The 21,950-nt window shown below is 44.0% G+C and overlaps 1 protein-coding gene across 2 annotated transcripts in view; it reads right to left on the reverse strand.

Moving 5' to 3' along the window:
* Nucleotides 1-5,223: 5,223 nt before the first annotated feature.
* Nucleotides 5,224-21,950, reverse strand: part of fndc5a (fibronectin type III domain containing 5a) — a 45,362-nt gene continuing 28,635 nt past the window's right edge. Inside the window, exons 2-6 of one of the 2 annotated variants that reach the window (XM_035742242.2) lie at nt 20,405-20,520; nt 18,016-18,217; nt 7,085-7,168; nt 6,553-6,686; nt 5,224-5,976 (exon numbers count right to left, since the gene is read on the reverse strand). In XM_035742242.2, the coding sequence (XP_035598135.1) occupies nt 5,917-5,976; nt 6,553-6,686; nt 7,085-7,168; nt 18,016-18,217; nt 20,405-20,520 (596 nt within the window). In that variant the 3' untranslated portion in view covers nt 5,224-5,916. Of the gene's footprint in view, nt 5,977-6,546; nt 6,687-7,084; nt 7,169-18,015; nt 18,218-20,404; nt 20,521-21,950 lie in introns of those variants that run through there. The other variant, XM_035742243.2, reaches the window with a different exon arrangement.

A 21,950-nucleotide genomic window follows, 5' to 3' on the forward strand; every position in this document is an offset into this window, starting at 1 on the left:
TGTGTGTGTGTGTGTGTGTGTGCGATAGGAAGGTGGGGAGTAGCGGAAGGCTGTTTGATGTGTCAACAGTCACAGTTCAGTCATGGCTAATCTGACACAGAAGGTGATGAGTCGTAACAGAGCTGGAGTAATTCATGAGATACTGTACAAACCAATGGGGGCTGGTGGGAGGAGCTATAGGAGGACAGGCTCTTTGTAATGACTGGAAACCACATGTATGACTCCATTTCATTCCATTCCAGCAATTTCAATGAGCCCATCCTCCTAATATTAAGATATTATTATATTAAAATATTAAGATTTCTCTATTCCTCTATATTCACAATTAACAAGATTGTTTAATAATGGATATAGGCTATAAGACAACCATAGAATGTGATAGAAATACTTTGAAAGTAAAGAAGTATCACGAACACATTTTCTACAATGAAATTATATTTAAATTGCCCTTGAGACTCTCAAACCATTTCCTGAAAACATAATAATATATTCTCAAATAATATTTATATGTAGCATTTCTAGAAACCACATAATAATAATGGAGAAAATGTATGTACACATTTATCTGTCATGCTCTTCATTGAGCATTACGTTCACCCATCCCTTAGGAATGTGCTCTGAAATCTAATTATAGTTTTTCTCTTAGCATGTTTCCCATAAACCAACTTCAAACGGTTGTAGACAGACCACCATACTGCAGCCTTCCCATGGGACAAGAGGCAAGGAAAGGGGAAATGGAAAACATGTGGAACAATTTGGGCCTTTATCATTCCATCCTATCAAAGAAAATGGAAGATTTAGGTATTTAAGGCAGTGCTTTTTTAATCAGCCCTAAAACACATGACCTCATTCACCACAGCGATGTCCCCTTCATGGGGATGTGGAGGAGGTTGTTAGGCCCATTGAGAATCTCCACATTATAGTCTCTTCATACAGCATGTCAATAACAGCTCTGTCTGTGTCTGTGATACACAGTACATGGGGTGGGAAGGGTGGACTCACACACGGTGAAGAAGATGAGTCCGTAGAAGCAGAGATACTGTATATAAAGACGAGATGGACGAGTCTCCTCCCACCCTTAGCAGATGCATCCGGGTTTTCAGGGGTACGGCCCACTGGGCACAGACGTTAATTCAATGTCTATTCCACGTTGGTTCAACTTAGTTTCATTGAAATCACCTGGAAACAACATTAATTCAACCATTGCGCTATCAACCGTAGCTTCATTTTCCACTGAAAATCGGATGTGGGAACTCTGGGCAAGTGTTTCCTTTACGCCTGCTACGTTAGGTTAGTCCTCACCCTAACAATCGGAGTTGTTGTCCCAAAGGCGGGAGGGTGGCGGTCTGCTTATCGGTATGCTTATCAGTCTGCTTATCGTAGACACATTTTGATGGAGTAATCTCTCTCGCTTCGCCGCTTCCTCTTTGGTAGAAGCCCTTCTGTCAAGCTGGCAACTAGTGATGGTGTCAGATGGGACTGAATTAAAGGGGTCAAAGTTTAGAGCCAACATATGGAGCTTGTGATCAAATCTTTGATTAGGCCTGGGCACCCTAGTGGCAACTTTCAGGGCAAGTTGGAGGTGGCAGGCATTTCATAGAAAGGTCTTTCATAAACAAGGATACTCATAAAATAAAACGTATTTAAACTCCTCAAAAAACCCTAACAATGTTAATCACCTTTTAAAGTCACCCTGCATCAAGTCTGTTGAGTATTGTTGCCCCCGAGCTCAGAATGTTGGGAAGTACGTGGACAGGTGTGACCCTCCCAGGTGCTTCATGGCCTGCTGGTGTGTGAGACGCTTCACTGCCACACTCAGTGATGTTATTGCTGACATGGGAGAGGCCTGTTTAGCCCTTCTTCAGAGATACATCCAGTCTATACACATGAGTCAAGGCCCTCTTAAAGGTGAGTCCATAAACTTAACAAGACTTGCCTAAATCGTATTTTCTTTCTCCTCTCTAGAACGCTCACTAATAAAAGTAGGTGATAAGAGAAAGGATACACTTCAAAAATATAAATCTACTAATCAGTAAAAAAAAAATCATACTTCCAAGGACAATTCAATATTTAAGATGACCAATGGTGAATAAGAAGTTTCTTGGTGTGTGTATGCACAGACCAACTTTGTTTATCAATTACATTGTTCTTTCTGCTAAAAGAGCTAACGAGTTTTAATACTCCAGATATGTTGAGAATTCTGCCGCACAAGTGTCTTGAGTAATCTTTTGATCCTGCTCTGACGTCATTGCCATCACCTTGCGTCAGATAGGCCTCCCAAATTAGCCTTGTGTTGTCTGGATTCCTTGATCGAATGAAAACATCTCTCAGAGGATGTTTCAGGGAGTTTAACCAGAGTGAGATCTAGAAAACAATAGAGAAATCTAGATAACCATAGGGAGATCTAGATAGCCACAGGGAGATCTATATAACTAGAGTAAGATCTAGATAACCATAGGGAGATCTAGATAACCACAGAGATCTATATAACCATAGGGAGGTCTTTACTGTATAACCATAGGGAGGTCTATATAACCATAGGGAGATCTAGATAACCACAGAGATCTATATAACCATAGGGAGGTCTTTATTGTATAACCATAGGGAGGTCTATATAACCATAGGGAGATCTATATAACCATAGGGAGATCTAGATAACCATAGGGAGGTCTATATAAACATAGGGAGGTCTATATAACCATAGGGAGGTCTATATAAACATAGGGAGATGTATATTACCATAGGGAGGTCTATATAACCATAGGGAGATCTATATAAACATAGGGAGGTCTATATAAACATAGGGAGATCTAGATAACCATAGGGAGGTCTAGATAACCATAGGGAGATCTATATAACCATAGGGAGATCTATATAAACATAGGGAGGTCTAGATAACCATAGGGAGATCTATATAAACATAGGGAGATCTATATAAACATAGGGAGGTCTAGATAACCATAGGGAGATCTATATAACCATATAGGGAGGTCTATATAAACATAGGAAGGTCTATATAACCATAGGGAGATCTATATAACCATAGGGAGGTCTATATAAACATAGGGAGGTCTATATAACCACAGGGAGGTCTATATAACCACAGGGAGGTCTATATAAACATAGGGAGGTCTATATAAACATAGGGAGATCTAGATAACCATAGGGAGATCTAGATAACCATAGGGAGGTCTATATAACCATAGGGAGGTCTATATAAATATAGGGAGGTCTATATAACCATAGGGAGGTCTATATAACCATAGGGAGATCTAGATAACCATAGGGAGGTCTATATAACCATAGGGAGATCTAGATAACCATAGGGAGGTCTATATAACCATAGGGAGGTCTATATAACCATAGGGAGGTCTATATAACCATAGGGAGATCTAGATAACCATAGGGAGGTCTATATAACCATAGGGAGGTCTATATAACCATAGGGAGGTCTATATAACCATAGGGAGATCTATATAACCATAGGGAGATCTAGATAACCATAGGGAGGTCTATATAACCATAGGGAGGTCTATATAACCATAGGGAGGTCTATATAACCATAGGGAGATCTAGATAACCATAGGGAGAACTAGATAACCATAGGGAGGTCTATATAACCACAGGGAGATGTATATAACCACAGGGAGATCTATATAACCATAGGGAGATCTAGATAACCATAGGGAGGTCTATATAACCACAGGGAGATCTATATAACCATAGGGAGATCTATATAACCATAGGGAGATGTATATAACCATAGGGAGATCTAGATAACCATAGGGAGGTCTATATAACCACAGGGAGATGTATATAACCATAGGGAGATCTATATAACCATAGGGAGATCTATATAACCATAGGGAGATGTATATAACCATAGGGAGATCTAGATAACCATAGGGAGGTCTATATAACCACAGGGAGATCTATATAACCATAGGGAGATCTATATAACCACAGGGAGATGTATATAACCATAGGGAGATCTATATAACCACAGGGAGATCTATATAACCATAGGGAGGTCTATATAACCACAGGGAGATGTATATAACCATAGGGAGATCTATATAACCATAGGGAGATCTATATAACCATAGGGAGATGTATATAACCACAGGGAGGTCTATATAACCACAGGGAGATCTAGATAACCACAGGGAGATCTAGATAACCATAGGGAGGTCTATATAACCATAGGGAGATCTATATAACCACAGGGAGGTCTATATAACCACAGGGAGGTCTATATAACCACAGGGAGATCTATATAACCATAGGGAGATGTATATAACCACAGGGAGGTCTATATAACCACAGGGAGATCTAGATAACCACAGGGAGATCTAGATAACCATAGGGAGGTCTATATAACCATAGGGAGATCTATATAACCACAGGGAGGTCTATATAACCACAGGGAGGTCTATATAACCACAGGGAGGTCTATATAACCACAGGGAGATCTAGATAACCATAGGGAGGTCTATATAACCACAGGGAGATCTAGATAACCATAGGGAGGTCTATATAACCACAGGGAGGTCTATATAACCACAGGGAGATCTAGATAACCATAGGGAGGTCTATATAACCATAGGGAGATCTATATAACCACAGGGAGGTCTATATAACCACAGGGAGATCTAGATAACCATAGGGAGATCTATATAACCATAGGGAGGTCTATATAACCACAGGGAGGTCTATATAACCACAGGGAGATCTATATAACCACAGGGAGATCTAGATAACCATAGGGAGGTCTATATAACCACAGGGAGGTCTATATAACCACAGGGAGATCTAGATAACCATAGGGAGGTCTATATAACCATAGGGAGATCTATATAACCACAGGGAGGTCTATATAACCACAGGGAGATCTAGATAACCATAGGGAGATCTATATAACCATAGGGAGGTCTATATAACCACAGGGAGATCTAGATAACCATAGGGAGATCTATATAACCATAGGGAGATCTATATAACCACAGGGAGGTCTATATAACCACAGGGAGATCTAGATAACCAAAGGGAGATCTATATAACCATAGGGAGGTCTATATAACCACAGGGAGGTCTATATAACCACAGGGAGGTCTATATAACCATAGGGAGATGTATATAACTGACCTTGATTGGTATCCTGCAAATACGTATTCGTGAGTAGATTGACAAAAAAAGAAGACAGACTTTGATACAGAGATGTAGTTTGAGTTTGAATAAACGGTATAATATGTCAAACAAGATAGATGATATCAAAGACAGTATGTGCCTTACAGCAAGAGCTTGGTAGGAGACAAATAAATAAAGAAACAAGGTTACTGTTTAAGAGAGAAACAGGTGGAATTCACTTTCACACGGTTCTCAGTGCTCCAGCCTCGGTTGCAGCATGGTGAACAGGGGGGAAACAGTGTGTTTCAGTTCATTGATAACATGCTGAGCAGTGGAGGTTGCTGAGTGGAGGACGGATCATAATAATAAAACTATGTTCTAGCCATTGTTATGAGCTGTCCTCCCCTCAGCAGCCTGCACTGAAGCTAATAGAGAGATGGCCTCTGGCCCTGGTTACCTGCAGTCCCCTGGCCATGTTCATATTTCCCGTCTGTTTCTCAGCTTACAGCTGAATCCATTTGGCCCTCATCTCCTTGGCCCTGTGGCAGTGATTAGAGCAGTGACAGCCACAGTCCTGCTATCACACCTAGAGCCTCTCCTTTGAGGCCTAACCCCTGGAGTCCTGGGGGCCCAGTTCACATCCAAGCCCCATGCCAAAGGGCTGGGCACGGCCAAGGGGGCGCGCCCACAGTCCCAGCCTCACCCTAACAAGCAGATGGGCATAACGGGCATTTTGGTTGCTCTGTTCAGAAGACACTCAGTCCTTTGGATTAGAGAGGGTCCTAGTCATCACAGCTCGATGATGTTCACAGATGGAGTACGGTTGTTGTTGTTATTGTTCTTGGGGAACTGTAGAGGGGAAGAAGGGGAACAGCAGTGATGAGAAAGATGAAGGCCCTCTCTAAACCTTGAATAAAGCGTCATTCTTCTATGAGCACGGAGCACCTGGACAAAATGGGAGGATGCCTTGGTCTTATGATGCTCTTTCTCTGGAAGGGAGATAGAGGGTATTTGATCATTTTAGTGTCAGAATTGGTCTAGTTGGCTTGATCGGAGATGACCGGAGGGCATCAGGCAAGTGGTTGAGGGAGATGGAGAGGAGCGAATGGACATGGGACAATCATGCCAGCAGCAAATGGGCTGTTCGTGCATTGATTGAAAGGCGTTTGGCTTTATAGCACTGTTGTGGCTTATATCCTGAGAGAGATGCATGTTTGCATTTTAACTGTGTTTTTTAGGACGAAGTGCTGCCAAAAATGCTGGTAAATCAATGCATGTTCTGTTATAGGGTGGGCGTTGCCCTGATGGTACTATGTGTGTTACTGTGCTAGGTGCTGGTGGAAGTGGAAGGTTTTAAGTCGCCGGGACGATTCACCTGCCCGGTGTCGGTTGGGACTCAGTGTGGAGGGGATGGGGGGGTTATACCTTACTGCGCAACAGCCCCCCCGTTGGGTGCTCCGGAGTACTGCACTCTGATGAGGTCTTGGCTTTGTCCTTGTTGTTGTTGGGCTCGTTGTCTTTGATGATGTCATACTGACGGCAGAAGAGAGCAATCACACCTGACAGAGAGAGGAGAAGAGGGCACACACAGACAGATCGTAAATAACAACCACATTACCGAAGTGAAGAGCAGACGGAAATAATTTTACAAGGACAAATTACTACAAATTGTGGACAATATTTGTTAAAAATATACCCTTCCTTTGTTCTACACTCTTGAGGGTGTATGTGTGATGGTCTGTGGTGTGTGTGTGTGGTAGGGTTGTGAAATTCCGGTAAATTTCACAAAATTTCCAGGATTTCCAATAATCCTGGTTGGAAGATTCACAGAATAAGCAGGAAATCCAGAATCCTCAAAATATTTCTGGAACACCTGGGAATTTGGGGAAACCTTCTGGAATGTTGTATCCCTAGTGTGTAGGTAGCACTCTGACCTTTGGAACATTCCACCCCTCACCTGCCCACATGATCAGCACCACCACGATAATGATGAACTCCCCCGCCCTCAGCTGAGCTCCCACTTCCTCCATGGTCACCTCGTCTGGAGGGTCAAGATACATCAGCACAATCATTTGGTCACCATGGCAACACCATCATCAGAGTTATTGTTGGTAACTGGCAACTTATTAAATAACTCCACTGGTGCTCACAACAGGCCAGATTAATGATGGGGGAGTGTCGTCATTTGAATAGGAAGGGCATAACCTCAGTGAGCCCCGTATACCCTCTCCTCTCTACTGTAACTATACATACACTGTAGTTGGTCTGCTCCTTGTTAGCTGGATAGAACTGTCTGCTGACAGTGTATTGTAGACTGATCTTGCTATTCCTCTCCAGTCCCAGAATGGCACCACTCATCACTGTCTCTCTGTCAATTAGCACTGCTTCAAACAGACCAGGTTTTTCACGATTTCAGGTGATTCTGACACAACCCTAAAAACTTGTGTACAGCCTCAGCCTCTGTGACTACAGATATGCATCTGTTGGTCACAGATAACAAATACATAAAATGGGCCCCACAATGGGCCTCAGGATCTCGTCAAAGTATTTTTGTGCTTTCAAATTGCCATCAATAAAATGCAATTGAGTTCGGTGTCCGTAGCTTATGCCTGCCTGCCTGCCCATACCATAACCCCACCTCCACCATGTAGCACACTGTTCACAATGTTTACATCAGCAAACCTGCTCACCCACACAACGCCATACATGTGGCAACATTCTCTGGCAACAGCTCTGGTGGACATTCCTGCAGTCAGCATGCTAATTGCATGCTCCCTCAAAACTTGAGACTTCTGTAGCATTGTGTTGTGTGACAAAACTGCACATTGTAGAGTTGCCTTTTATTGTCCCCAGCACGAGGTGCACCTGTGTAATGAGTATGCTATTTAATCATCTTCTTGATATGCCACACCTGTCAGGTAGAGAAATGCTCACTAACAGGGATGTAAACAAATTTGTGCACAACATTTTAGAGAAATAAGCTTTTTGTGCATATGGAACATTTCTGTGATCTTTTATTTCAGCTCATGAAACATGGGACTTTACATGTTTGCATGTTGCGTTTATATTTTTGTTTATATTTTTGTTCAGCGTAGCTCCCCAATGAAGAGCGCTGCTATGTGGGAAACTCACAGCAGACGCCCCTATTAGATCACTCTGTCTGAGAGAGGCTTATGGTGTCAAATGATTCAGTAGAAGCTGAGCATGAAGTGAATGCATAAGGTAGAGGCAGGGCCAGTGGGGATCCCCACTCTAAATGGGTTGGAGAGAGACAGTTAATCACAGCAGCCAGGAATGATTGTGCTGGGCCTAGACAGAACTCAATAATCATTATTATTACAAATAAAGCGGCAAAAAGAATCAGAGTTGTTTGTGTGTGTGTGTGTGTGTGTGTGTGTGTGTGTGTGTGTGTGTGTGTGTGTGTGTGTGTGTGTGTGTGTGTGTGTGTGTGTGTGTGTGTGTGTGTGTGTGTGTGTGTGTGTGTGTGTGTGTGTGTGTGTGTGTGTGTGTGTTTGCATGCATGTGTGGCCTATGTTTCTGTGTGTTCATGGTCCACTCATACAAAGCAACTGAAAGCAACATCACATATTGGACTGCTTGCGACTTCAGGAGATTGCTGGCTAAAGTTTACCACACAACAGCATACTGAGTGCACCCCATTTAAAGACCAAACAGAAGAAGGCAGTGACTCTGACATTCTGAGGGCCCTGGGTAGCTCCACTACCCTCCTGCATGTTCTCCCAATGAGCGATTCAGTCAATCGATGGGCATTAACAAATCAAAGCTGGACAGCCAAACATTACTGACACCACTGCCAGATGGCCTCCACCTGGCTAATATTGGCCAGCTCTAATGTCACGGACACACAGTCTCCAGTCCCAGAGACAGATTGAGTCCCCTGCAGACAGTAAGAAGTGGGGCGTACTGTGTGTAGAGTAGGGAGTTTGCAGGTGGGTACATTCAGGGACATGGTCAACTGTATGCCATATAGCTGCAGGATTATGCAAGTAGAGAAATTGTATTGGAGTGTTATACATCTGTTTAACTGCAGTACTGTTTTGCAGACATCCCACCGGTCACTCTAGAAAACCTCCCTCATCGGAGTCTTAGGCACAGACCACATGTCTGTTCTATATCTATGGTCTTGGGAAACAAACACATACAGTGCATTCCGAAAGTATTCATACCCCACATTTTGTTGTCTTACAGCCTTAATACAACTTAACTGGAGTCCACCTGTGGCCAATTCACTTGTTTGGACATTATTTATTTAGAAAGACACACCTGTCTATATAAGGTCCCACAGTTGACAGTGTATGTCAGAGCAGAAACTATACATGAAGTCCAAGGGACTGTCTGTAGATCTCTGAGATAGAGTTGTGATGAGGCATACAGTACCAGTCAAACGTTTGGACACACCTTCTCATCGTTTTTCTTCATTCTTTCTATTTTCTACATTGTAGAAAAATAGTGAAGACATCAAAACTGTGAAATAACACATATAAAATATTGTAGTAACCAAAAAAGTGTTAACCTCTTAATCATCGACTGACACTAATTAGCATAACGCAACGGACATAAATATTCCTAGAAAATATTCCTATTCATGAAAATCACAAGTGAAATATATTGAGACACAGCTTAGCCTTTTGTTAATCACCCTGTCATCTCAGATTTTCTAAATATGCTTTACAGCCAAAGCTAGACAAGCATTTGTGTAAGTTTATCGATAGCCTAGCATAGCATTTTGTCCAGCTAGCAGCAGGTAACTTGGTCACGGATATCAGAAAAGCAATCAAATTAAATCGTTTACCTTTGATGAGCTTCGGATGTTTTCACTCACGAGACTCCCAGTTAGATAGACAATGTTCCTTTTTTCCAAAAATATTATTTTTGTAGGCGAAATAGCTCCGTTTGTTCTTCACGTTTGGCTGATAAATCGCCCGGAAATTGCAGTCACGAAAACTATTATAAAAAAAATATTCCAAATTAGCTCCATAATATTGACAGAAACATGGCAAACGTTGTTTATAATCATTTACATTTAAGTCATTTAGCAGACGCTCTTATCCAGAGCGACTTACAAATTGGTGCATTCACCTTATGACATCCAGTTGAACAGCCACTTTACAATAGTGCATCTAAATATTTTAAGGGGGGGGGGGGTGAGAAGGATTACTTTATCCTATCCTAGGTATTCCTTAAAGAGGTGGGGTTCCAGGTGTCTCCGGAAGGTGGTGATTGACTCCGCTGTCCTGGCGTCGTGAGGGAGTTTGTTCCACCATTGGGGGGCCAGAGCAGCGACCAGTTTTGACTGGGCTGAGCGGGAACTGTACTTCCTCAGTGGTAGGGAGGCGAGCAGGCCAGAGATGGATGAACGCAGTGCCCTTGTTTGGGTGTAGGGCCTGATCAGAGCCTGGAGGTACTGAGGTGCCGTTCCCCTCACAGCTCCGTAGGCAAGCACCATGGTCTTGTAGCGGATGCGAGCTTCAACTGGAAGCCAGTGGAGAGAGCGGAGGAGCGGGGTGACGTGAGAGAACTTGGGAAGGTTGAACACCAGACGGGCTGCGGCGTTCTGGATGAGTTGTAGGGATTTAATGGCACAGGCAGGGAGCACAGCCAACAGCGAGTTGCAGTAATCCAGACGGGAGATGACAAGTGCCTGGATTAGGACCTGCGCCGCTTCCTGTGTGAGGCAGGGTCGTACTCTGCGGATGTTGTAGAGCATGACCCTACAGGAACGGGCCACTGCCTTGATGTTAGTTGAGAACGACAGGGTGTTGTCCAGGATCACGCCAAGGTTCTTAGCGCTCTGGGAGGAGGACACAATGGAGTTGTCAACCGTGATGGCGAGATCATGGAACGGGCAGTCAATCAATCCTCAAGGTGTTTTTCAAATATCTATTCGATAATATATCCACCGGGACAATTGGTTTTTCAGTAGGACCGATTGGAATAATGGCTACCTCTGTATTTTACACAAGAAATAATCTCTGGGAGCCATCAGGTGACCAGTTGCACAATGTAGCCGCTGCTTTTCCATCACTCTGCGGTCCAACTCATCCCAAACCATCTCAATGGGATTGAGGTCAGGTGATTGTGGAGGCCAGGTCATCTGATGTAGCACTCCATCACTCTCCTTCTTGGTCAAATGGCCCTTACACAGCCTGGAGGTGTGTTTTGGGTCATTGTTCTGCTGAAAAACAAATGATAGTCCCACTAAGCGCAAACCAGATGGGATGGCGTATCGCTGCAGAATGTTGTGGTAGCCATGCTAGTTAAGTGTGCATTGAATTCTAAATAAATCACTGATAGTGTCATCAGCAAAGCACCCCCACACCAGCACGCCTCCTCCTCCATGCTTCACGTTGGGAACCACACATGCGGAGATAATCCGTTCACCTACTCTGTGTCTCACAAAGACCTGGCGGTTGGAAACAAACATCTCAAATTCCACCAGTCTAATGTCCATTGCTTGTGTTTTTTGGCCCAAGCAAGTCTCTTCTTATTATTGGTGTCCTTTAGTAGTGCCTTCTTTGCAGCAATTTGGCCATGAAGGCCTGATTCACACAGTCTCCTCTGAACAGTTGATGTTGACATGTGTCTGTTACTTGAACTCTGTGAAGCATTTATTTGGGCTGCAGTTTCTGAGGCTGGTAACTCTAATGAACTTATCCTCTGCAGCAGAGGTAACTCTGGGTCTTCCTTTCCTGTGGCGGTTCTCATGAGAGCCAGTTTCATCATAGAGCTTGATGGTTTTTGTGACTGCACTTGACCGACCTTCATGTCTTAAAGTAATGATGGACTGTCATTTCTCTTTGCTTATTTGAGCTGTTCTTGCCATAATATGGGCTTGGTCTTTTACCAAATAGGGCTATCTTCTGTATACCACCCCTACCTTGTCACAACACAACTGATTGGCTCAAACGCATTAAGAAGGAAATAAACTCTACAAATTAACTTTTAACAAGACACACTTGTTACTTGAAATCCATTCCAGGTGACTAGTTCATGAAGCTGGTTGAGAGAATGCCAAGCTGTCATCAAGGCAAAGGGTGGCTACTTTGAAGAATCTCAAATATAAAATATATTTTGATTTGTTGAACACATTTTTGGTTACTACATGATTCCATATGTGTTATTTCATAGTTTTGATATCTTCACTATTATTCTACAATGTAGAAAATAGTAAAAATAAAGAGAAACCCTTGAATGAGTAGGTGTGTCTAAACTTTTGACTGGTACTGCATATCTGAGAAAGGGTATAAACAATATCCAGAGTGTTGAAAGTTTCCAATAGCACAGTGGTCTCCGTCATTGGGAAATTGAACTAATATGGAACTATCCAGGCTCTGCCTAGAGCTGGCCGTCCAACCAAATTGAGCAACCGGCCAAGAAGGACCTTGGTCAGGGAGGTGACCAAGAACCCAATGACCACTCTGATAGAACTACAATGTTCCTTGGCTGAGATGGGAGATCCTGCCAGAAGGAAAACAGTCTCTACAGCACTTCATCAATCTGAGCTTTATGGGGGAGGGGCTAGACGGAAGCAACTCCTGAGAAAAAGGCACGACAACACGCCTGGAGTTTGCAATAAGGCAGGTGAAAGAGAGCATAGGTTTAACTATGATGTGTTCTGATGAGACAAATTTGAACATTTTGGCCTGAATGCAAAGCGCTATGTCTGGAGAAAACCTGGCACAGCTCATCACCCATATAACGCCATCCATTCCCGTGAAGCATGGTGGTGGCAGCTTCATGCAATGGGGATGCTTTTCAGAGACAGGGACTGGTAAGGATAGAGGGGACAATGAATGGAGCCAATTACAGGCAAATCTTGAAGAGAACCTGCTTCAGAGTGCAACCGACCTTAGACTGGGGAGAAGATTTACGTTCCAACGGGACAATGATCCCAAGCACACAGCAAAGCAACGCTGGAATTGCTTCAGAACCGTTCAAAAGTTTGGGGTCACATTTCCTTGTTTTTGAAAGACAAGCACCTTTTTTGTATATTAAAAAACCTTTAAAATGATCAGAATATAGTGTAGACATTGTTAATGTAAATTACTATTATAGCTGGAAACGGTTTATTTTTTATGGACTATCTACATAAGCATACAGAGGCCCATTATCAGCAACCATCACCCCTATATTCCAATGGCACATTGTGTTAGCTAATCCAAGTTTATCATTTTAAAAGGCTGATTGATTATTGGAAAACCCTTTTGCAATTACGTTAGCACAGTTGAAAATTGTTGTGCGGATTAAAGAAGCAATAAAACTGTTCTTCTTTAGACTAGTTGAGTATCTGGAGCATCAGCATTTGTGGGTTCGATTACAGGCTCAAAATGGCTAGAAACAAAACACTTTCTTCTGAAACTCGTAAGTCTATTCCTGTTCTGAGAAATGAAGGCTATTCCATGCGAGAAATTGCCAAGAAACTGAAGATCTCGTACAACGCTGTGTGCTACTCCCTTCACAGAACCGCGCAAACTGGCTCTAACCAGGATAGAAAGAGGAGTGGGAGGCCCCGGTGCACAACTGAGCAAGAGGACAAGTACATTAGAGTGTCTAGTTTGAGAAACAGACGCCTCACAAGGCCTCAACTTGCAGCTTCATTAAATAGTACCCGCAAAACACCAGTCTCAATGTCAACAGTGAAGAGGCAACTCCGGGATGCTGTTCCTCTGTCCAGTGCCTGTGTTCTTTTGCCCATCTTAATATTTTATTTTCATTAGCCAGTCTGAGATATGGCTTTTTCTTTGCAACTCTGCCTATAAGTCCAGCATCCCGGAATCTCCTCTTCAATGTTGAAGTTGAGACTGGTGTTTTGCGGGTACTATCTCATGTGCACCAGACTCAGTCGTGCACCCTCCTCATTAACCTGTGATGAGTTATTCCCAATTTTTGATGAACAAATAAGGTTTTATATGTAAGATGGTTAAGTAAAGATTATTATTATATTATTTATTGTGCCCTGGTCCTATAAGAACTCTTTGTCACGTCCCACGAGCCGGGTTGTGACAAAAACTAATTCTTATGTTTAAGAAATGTATCGTACATTGTCTGTGTGGCAGGCTTGTAATGATGGCAGAAAACAACATTTGAGATTGTGCTGAACCTGGTGCTAGAGGGGGTACGCACCTGGAGGGTGAGTGTTTGAAGGGGTACGGGACTATAAAAAGTTTGGGAACCACTGTCCTAGGCTACCTGGCGAAAATGCTTGCTCGCTAGCCTAACTTCCTTTCCTGGGCAACGTTATCTAGTTAAACATTAGCCTTCTACATCTAGCTACATACTGAACTTCCATCCGCTCAGGCCAGGGGAACAATGTATGAATTTATGGTTTGATCAGAATAGCAGTTCTTATTATTGGCCACTATGGAGAATTAAGTAAAACCATAAGCTCAAATCCCTATCTCCATCCATGGCTATTTTAGGAAAGGACCAATTTTAACTATCTAGCCACCGGACAACCACACAATGAGATGCAACTATTAAAGTTTTTCTGTCAATTGCTCTCAATGTGATATGATTGGAGGAAAGACAAATCCAAACTGGCTTCCCTTGACACTTGTTTTTTGGTGGCTTCCCTTGGGATCCATAAATACATGTCACTGTGTATATGAGACTGCCAGAGAGGTTATGCAATACCGAGAGAGTCATTTGAGAGGACGGTACATTTAGCACAGGTCATCTCTCCCTTAGTATGACTGTGTGCTTTTGGGATGCAATGTGTGGGCGAACTTGGTTGGTATGTGCGATGGTGTAGTGCTTGGGGAAATGGATGGATGTGTGTGATGTTCATTGCAGTGTTTACTGCAGTGTCTGTTAAATGGTGCAGTCAGTGTTTACCGGTATGTATAAAAAAGTGTGTGTATGTGTTTGTGTGGGATGGTAAAGTGTGATTGTTTGTACATAGATCTCTCTGTGTTTGTGTGATATGGTGCAGTGTTCTGAGAAATGGATGTCTGAGCTGAACCAGAAGGCTGTTGAGTCCCAGAGTGGTGCCCTTGAGTGGGATTTTGTGCCCTTGAGTGGGATGTCTATTCTAAATGGCCTCATTGGATTTCACAACACATAAATATACGTTACATGACGAAGCGTCTATGGACACCTGCTCATCGAAGATCTCATTCCAAAATGATGGGCATTAATATGGAGTTTGCTGCTACAACAGTCTCCAGTCTTCCGGAAAGACTTTCCACCAGATGTTAGAACATTGCTTCCCTTCAGTCACAAGACCATTAGTGAAGTCAGCACTGATGTTGGGCTATTAGGCCTGGCTTGCAGTCGGCGTTCCAATTCATTCCAAAGGTGTTCAATGGGGTTGAGGTCAGAGCTCTGTACAGGCCAGTCAAGTTCTTTCACACCGATCTCGACAAACCACCTCGCTTTGTGAACAGTATTGTCATGCATTGTCAACATTGTCTTGCTGAAACAGGAAAGAACCTTCCCCAAACTGTTGCCACGAAGTTGGAAGTACAGAATCGTTTAGAATGTTATTGTATGCTGTAGCATTAAGATTTCCTTTCACTGGAACTAAGGGGCCTAGCCCGAATCATTAAAAACAGCCCCAGGCCTTTATTCCTCTTCCACCAAACTTTACATTTGGCACACATTGGGGCATGTAGCGTTCCCCTGACATACGCCAAACCCAGATTCGTCTGTCGTACTGCCAGATGGTGAAGCGTGATTCATTACTCCAGAGTACGCGTTTCCACTGCTCCAGAGTCCAATGGGTACGAGATTTACACCACTCCAGCCGACGCTTGGCATTGCCCATGGTGATTTTAGGCTTGTGTGCGGCTGTTCGGCCATGGAAACCCATTTCATGAAGCTTCTGATGAACAGTTATTGTGCTGATGTTGCTTCCAGAGGCTGTTTGGAACTCCGTAGTGAGTGTTGCAACAGAGGACAGCACTTGGCGGTCCTGTTCTATTTGCCCTGTTCCTACCACTTTGCAGCTGAGCCATTGTTGCTCCTAGAAGTTTCCACTTCACAGTAACAGCACTCAAAGTTGACCGGGTTTAGAGCTAGCACATCAGAAATTTGACTAACGGACTTGTTGGAAAGGTGGCATCCTATGACATTGCCACGTTGAAAGTCACTGACCTCTTCAGAAAGGCCATTCAATGTTTGTCTATGGAGATTGCATGGCTGTGTGCTCGATTTTACCTGTCAGGAACAGGTGTGGCTGAAATAGCCGACTCCAATAATTTGAAGGGGTGTCCATATACTTTTGTAAATGTAGCGTATGAATACACAAATCATCATAAACTTTGACTCCTGCTTCTACTAATGGTAATAGTACCATTGCGCTGCCAACATGACTGAACATTGCTATTGCAACTACGGCAACAAACTATTACAACAAAGCAACTGTGTGTGTGTGTGTGTGTGTGTGTGTGTGTGTGTGTGTGTGTGTGTGTGTGTGTGTGTGTGTGTGTGTGTGTGTGTGTGTGTGTGTGTGTGTGTGTGTGTGTGTGTTGCCCCTTCCTGGCATAGTGCTGTAGGTAGTACTCTGAGCCAGGTTGACAGTGTGGCTTGATGTGAAGAGAGGGATGGAAAGAGAGGGATGTAGAGGTAGAGAGAGAGAGAGGGATAGAAAGAGAGGGATGGAAAGAGAGGGAGAAAGATGGATGTCACACCTCAACTCTACAGTCATTTTTCAAGGTGTCTGCCTGGCTTTACACAGGGAAACAAACACTTCTCAGAGGCACGCACAAATCAGCCTCAGCCAGATCCATTTAATCTCAGCCTAGCCATCGCTCATACACTACCACCACTTTCACTGCACAGGGTCTCGTCTCCTCTCATCCACCTATATGGATGTAGCTCTGAGAAGGTTGGGGACCCTGGGGACTGGACATCAATGTGATGGAGCTGTTGGTAGCATTTTCTGCTAGTTTCTCCTAGCTGGGAATCATGAGAATGTCTATACTAAGTTACATGCGAGAAGTGTATGTGTGTTAGTGTGTGTGCGCGTGTGTGCATGTGTGCGCGCCTACGGCCGTGTGTGCAAACAGCCTATGCCCGTGACAGAAGTGTTCCCAGAATCACAAGCCCTTTGCTGTCCTTGCCTCTGCTTCCTGTGAGTGTGAGTGAGGAGTGGGTGAAGGAACGAGGCGGCGAGAGGGTGAGTAGTGAGTGAAGGAGCAAGGCAGCAAGGGGGGTGAGTAGTGAGTGAAGGAGTGAGGCAGCGAGGTGGAGGGGTATTGAGCGAAGGAGCGAGGTGGCGAGGGGGGTGAGTAGTGAGTGAAGGAGCGAGGCAGAGAGGTGGAGGGGTAGTAAGTGAAGGAGCGAGGCGGCGAGGGGGTGAGTAGCGAGTGAAGGAGCGAGGCGGCGAGGGGGGTGAGTAGTGAGTGAAGGAGCGAGGCAGCGAGGGGGGTGAGTCGTGAGTGAAGGAGCGAGGCGGCGAGGGGGGTGAGTAGTGAGTGAAGGAGCGAGGTGGCGAGGGGGTGAGTAGTGAGTGAAGGAGCGAGGTAGCGAGGGGGGTGAGGTAAGGGGTGCCAGCACAGGGCAGGGCCTGTGGGCAGTTGGGGTAGACACATCAATACATCATGAAGAGCACTCTGAAGGCATTGTATTCAGGAATTGTGGTAAGAGTGCTTGATGTTTAAGAGCATTCTGTTGTGGAACTTAATTTCATGCTTTGTGTCCCTATTGATTTGAATTGGCCTTTACGTAATCTGTCAAGAGTTGTAAAGAGTCCAATTGCAAGCTGTACTCTAGACATGGTATGTTGAGGCACTGCTGTGCACAGAGTTTCCTCGTTCTTTTTTGGCACTGTACGTGTATTATAATAAGGTACAGGAACCCGGAGAAGTACTTTAGACTTAGTTTTTACCTTAGGTACTGTGTGTATTTGCTTGTTGAGGTGTTTACCTTTACTCTTGGAGGCCTGTGTCTCGGCCTCCTTGGGTGTCCGGAAGCGCAGGGGTTCGCTGTGCGGACTCATGGGCCCACTCATGCTGATGGACTGCACGTGCACAATGTAGTCGGTCTCCTCCGCCAAGTCCCATAATGCACAGGAGCGGGTGGTGGTGTTCACTTCCTGGATGAAGCGTAGCATGCGCACATCCTTTTTCTGTTGGCGCATCATCACAGAGGGGCATTTAGCGAGCAGTGTAACACAAACATATCCACTGATGTTGAAGAGAAGTCTCACACACAACATTGCACCGTAGTGAACTTCTCACAGATATCACCCACTCACTCCCAAGTTTAGTTTAGTTTAGTTTATTAGGATCCCTATTAGCTACTGCACATGCAAAAGCTACTCTTCCTGGGGTCCACATAATACAAATACATCACAAAGTACAGAACAGTTATAGACAATGACATTAAATAACTAATAATCCTTTTTTAAATCTACGTAAAAAAATAAGAGTTATATTTTGAAAAGACGGCAAGAAACAACAAAAATAAGTCTTAGTAGTAGAAGTATGCAGGTACTGTGCAGTAATAGTAGACAGAAATAGACTGTGTGGAGAGGAGCTGTATGTGGAGGAGTGGAGAGATGGAGCAGCAGTCAGGAGATGGATGGGACCAGGGCTCTCATCTGGGCTTCTGGGACCAGGAAATCAACTGGGCTTCTGGGACAAGGAAATCATCTGGGCTTCTGGGACAAGGAAATCATCTGGGTTTCTGGGACCAGGAAATCATCTGTGCTTCTGGGACCAGGAAATCATCTGGGCTTCTGGGACCAGGAAATCATCTGGGCTTCTGGGACAAGGAAATCATCTGGGCTTCTGGGACAAGGAAATCATCTGGGCTTCTGGGACCAGGAAATCATCTGTGCTTCTGGGACCAGGAAATCATCTGGGCTTCTGGGACAAGGACATCATCTGGGCTTCTGGGACCAGGACATCATCTGGGCTTCTGGGACCAGGAAATAATCTGGGCTTCTGGGACCAGGAAATCATCTGGGCTTCTGGGACCAGGAAATCATCTGGGCTTCTGGGACCAGGAAATCATCTGGGCTTCTGGGACCAGGAAATCATCTGGGCTTCTGGGACCAGGGCTCTCATCTGGGCTTCTGGAACCAGGAAATCATCTGTGCTTCTGGGACCAGGAAATCATCTGTGCTTCTGGGACCAGGACATCATCTGGGCTTCTGGGACCAGGGCTCTCATCTGGGCTTCTGGGACCAGGAAATCATCTGGGCTTCTGGGACCAGGAAATAATCTGGGCTTCTGGGACAAGGAAATCATCTGGGCTTCTGGGACCAGGGCTCTCATCTGGGCTTCTGGGACCAAGAAATCATCTGCCTAATGGGCTAGAATGGAACCGAACCATTGACTCCATTTCAAAGATTAAGCCCTGATCTTTGCCTGCAACACATACCACTACTTCTTAGTAATGTGTGTGTCCAATATGGATTTGTAATATTTGTTTAAAATAACCCATGGGAACAGCTTTACTCAGGCCTACTGCTCAATGATTGGATCAACTACTCTCTCTTGTACTGTTTCACTTCTGTCACATTTTGGTTGTCAAATATAAACATTATTGTCTCCTAGTCTTGATCTTGAGCATTTTGCCCCGGGGGCTGCATTTGGTCTTCAACGAGGTCCAGGGGGCCAAACTCAAAATTGGTTACATTTCCTCATCATCAAAATTTGCAAGCAATATTTATCTCTATCCATCGTTTATGGAATTTTCAATGCTCCCTGATTGTCTAGCTTTAATTTCAGTGATAATTATCTAGCTGAACACACTCAAGAAACTTTTATTATTATTTCTAAACAGTTTCAATTTGGTTTTAGTCATTTTAAAGGATATTGAGTTTGTTCCCTCGTGGGTCGGATCTGGCTTGACCCCCCTGCTCTAATCCTAACCTACACTTTGCTGTCTCATTGGCCAAGTTATCTACACTGACTGTCATATTGACCACACACCTGTCCATCTTCATTACTATGCTGAACTACAGAGTGAGTGTTCAGAGATGCGCAAAGCAAAGATGTGTGCTCGACAGGGACTGTGTGTGCCAAGATAAATCATATTGTTTTTCCCTCTTTACATAGCTGTCATCATCCACTGCCGTCGTCGAGGAGACAGGCGCTCTGGCACGATCGTCCCGACAACATAACGTCCTGTGACAACTGTTCTGCAAAACAAGCGGCTGGCCGGGGACGCAGCGGAGAGATGGTGGGTAACGATTGGTGACAGGTACTAATTACTCTCCCGTTGGCAAGTGTGTGTGTGATTGTGTGTTTGTGTGTGTGGTGTGTGTGAGTGTATCCTCCTCCATGTTGCGCTCTGTCTCTCTCACCTGCTGTGTGATGGCGAAGCCGATGACGGGGTCCCCCTCGGGGATGTCCCATGTCACCACGGCAGAGTTGGCCTTCAGAGCCTTGATGGTCACATTGACAGGAGCCGACAAGCTGTCTGCAAACACACAGAGAAAGAGAAAAAGAGAGAGAGGAGATACACATGAAGCAAATTAAGTAGACGTTCTTACTGTCTAGTGGGTACTGGGTAGAGTGGGTACAGTCATGGGTACATGTATTATTTACACTGCCTCAATAGAGTACTTCAAACAATTCAGAAAATCTCGGAACTTGGCTAGTCTAGACAGTATGGCTACAGATTGGCCATCAGCCTTCCTGAGGTGGTTTAATTGTTCACTACTACACTACTACTTACCGAGGGAGAGCTGTGGCCTGATTCATTATTCACATCCATTCAGCATAATTATGATTCATAAGAAATACAACTGCAATCAAATCTAGAGTGGAGCTACTATTAAGGGGTTGGATTTTGAATAGCCTTGCAATTAAGGGTAGAATTTTGAATAGCTTCAGATTTAGCATCAGTTGAATATTCAGTTAAATTAAATGGGGTACTGTATAGAGTTGGATCACTTTTTGTTATTCGGAGTAATGATACGTTGTACGTGCTGCTTACCTTGGCATTTTAATTAGGGCTTATATGATACATGACTTCAAAGTAATGATTTGTTGCTGTGTAATTCATTTTTGTTGTGTGTGTGTCCTCAGCTATTACAGTGCCTTGCGAAAGTATTCGGCCTCCTTGAACTTTGCGACCTTTTGCCACATTTCAGGCTTCAAACATAAAGATATAAAACTGTATTTTTTTGTGAAGAATCAACAACAAGTGGGACACAATCATGAAGTGGAACGACATTTATTGCATATTTCAAACTTTAACAAATCAAAAACTGAAAAATTGGGCGTGCAAAATTATTCAGCCCCCTTAAGTTAATACTTTGTAGCGCCACCTTTTGCTGCGATTACAGCTGTAAGTCGCTTGGGGTATGTCTCTATCAGTTTTACACATCGAGAGACTGAATTTTTTCCCATTCCTCCTTGCAAAACAGCTCGAGCTCAGTGAGGTTGGATGGAGAGCATTTGTGAACAGCAGTTTTCAGTTCTTTCCACAGATTCTCGATTGGATTCAGGTCTGGACTTTGACTTGGCCATTCTAACACCTGGATATGTTTATTTTTGAACCATTCCATTGTAGATTTTGCTTTATGTTTTGGATCATTGTCTTATTGGAAGACAAATCTCCGTCCCAGTCTCAGGTCTTTTGCAGACTCCATCAGGTTTTCTTCCAGAATGGTCCTGTATTTGGCTCCATCCATCTTCCCATCAATTTTAACCATCTTCCCTGTCCCTGCTGAAGAAAAGCAGGCCCAAACCATGATGCTGCCACCACCATGTTTGACAGTGGGGATGGTGTATTCAGGGTGATGAGCTGTGTTGCTTTTACGCCAAACATAACGTTTTGCATTGTTGCCAAAAAGTTCAATTTTGGTTTCATCTGACCAGAGCACCTTCTTCCACATGTTTGGT

The sequence above is a fragment of the Oncorhynchus keta genome, chromosome 29, assembly GCF_023373465.1.
Source record: "Oncorhynchus keta strain PuntledgeMale-10-30-2019 chromosome 29, Oket_V2, whole genome shotgun sequence".
In the NCBI taxonomy this organism is placed as follows: Eukaryota; Metazoa; Chordata; class Actinopteri; order Salmoniformes; family Salmonidae; genus Oncorhynchus; species Oncorhynchus keta.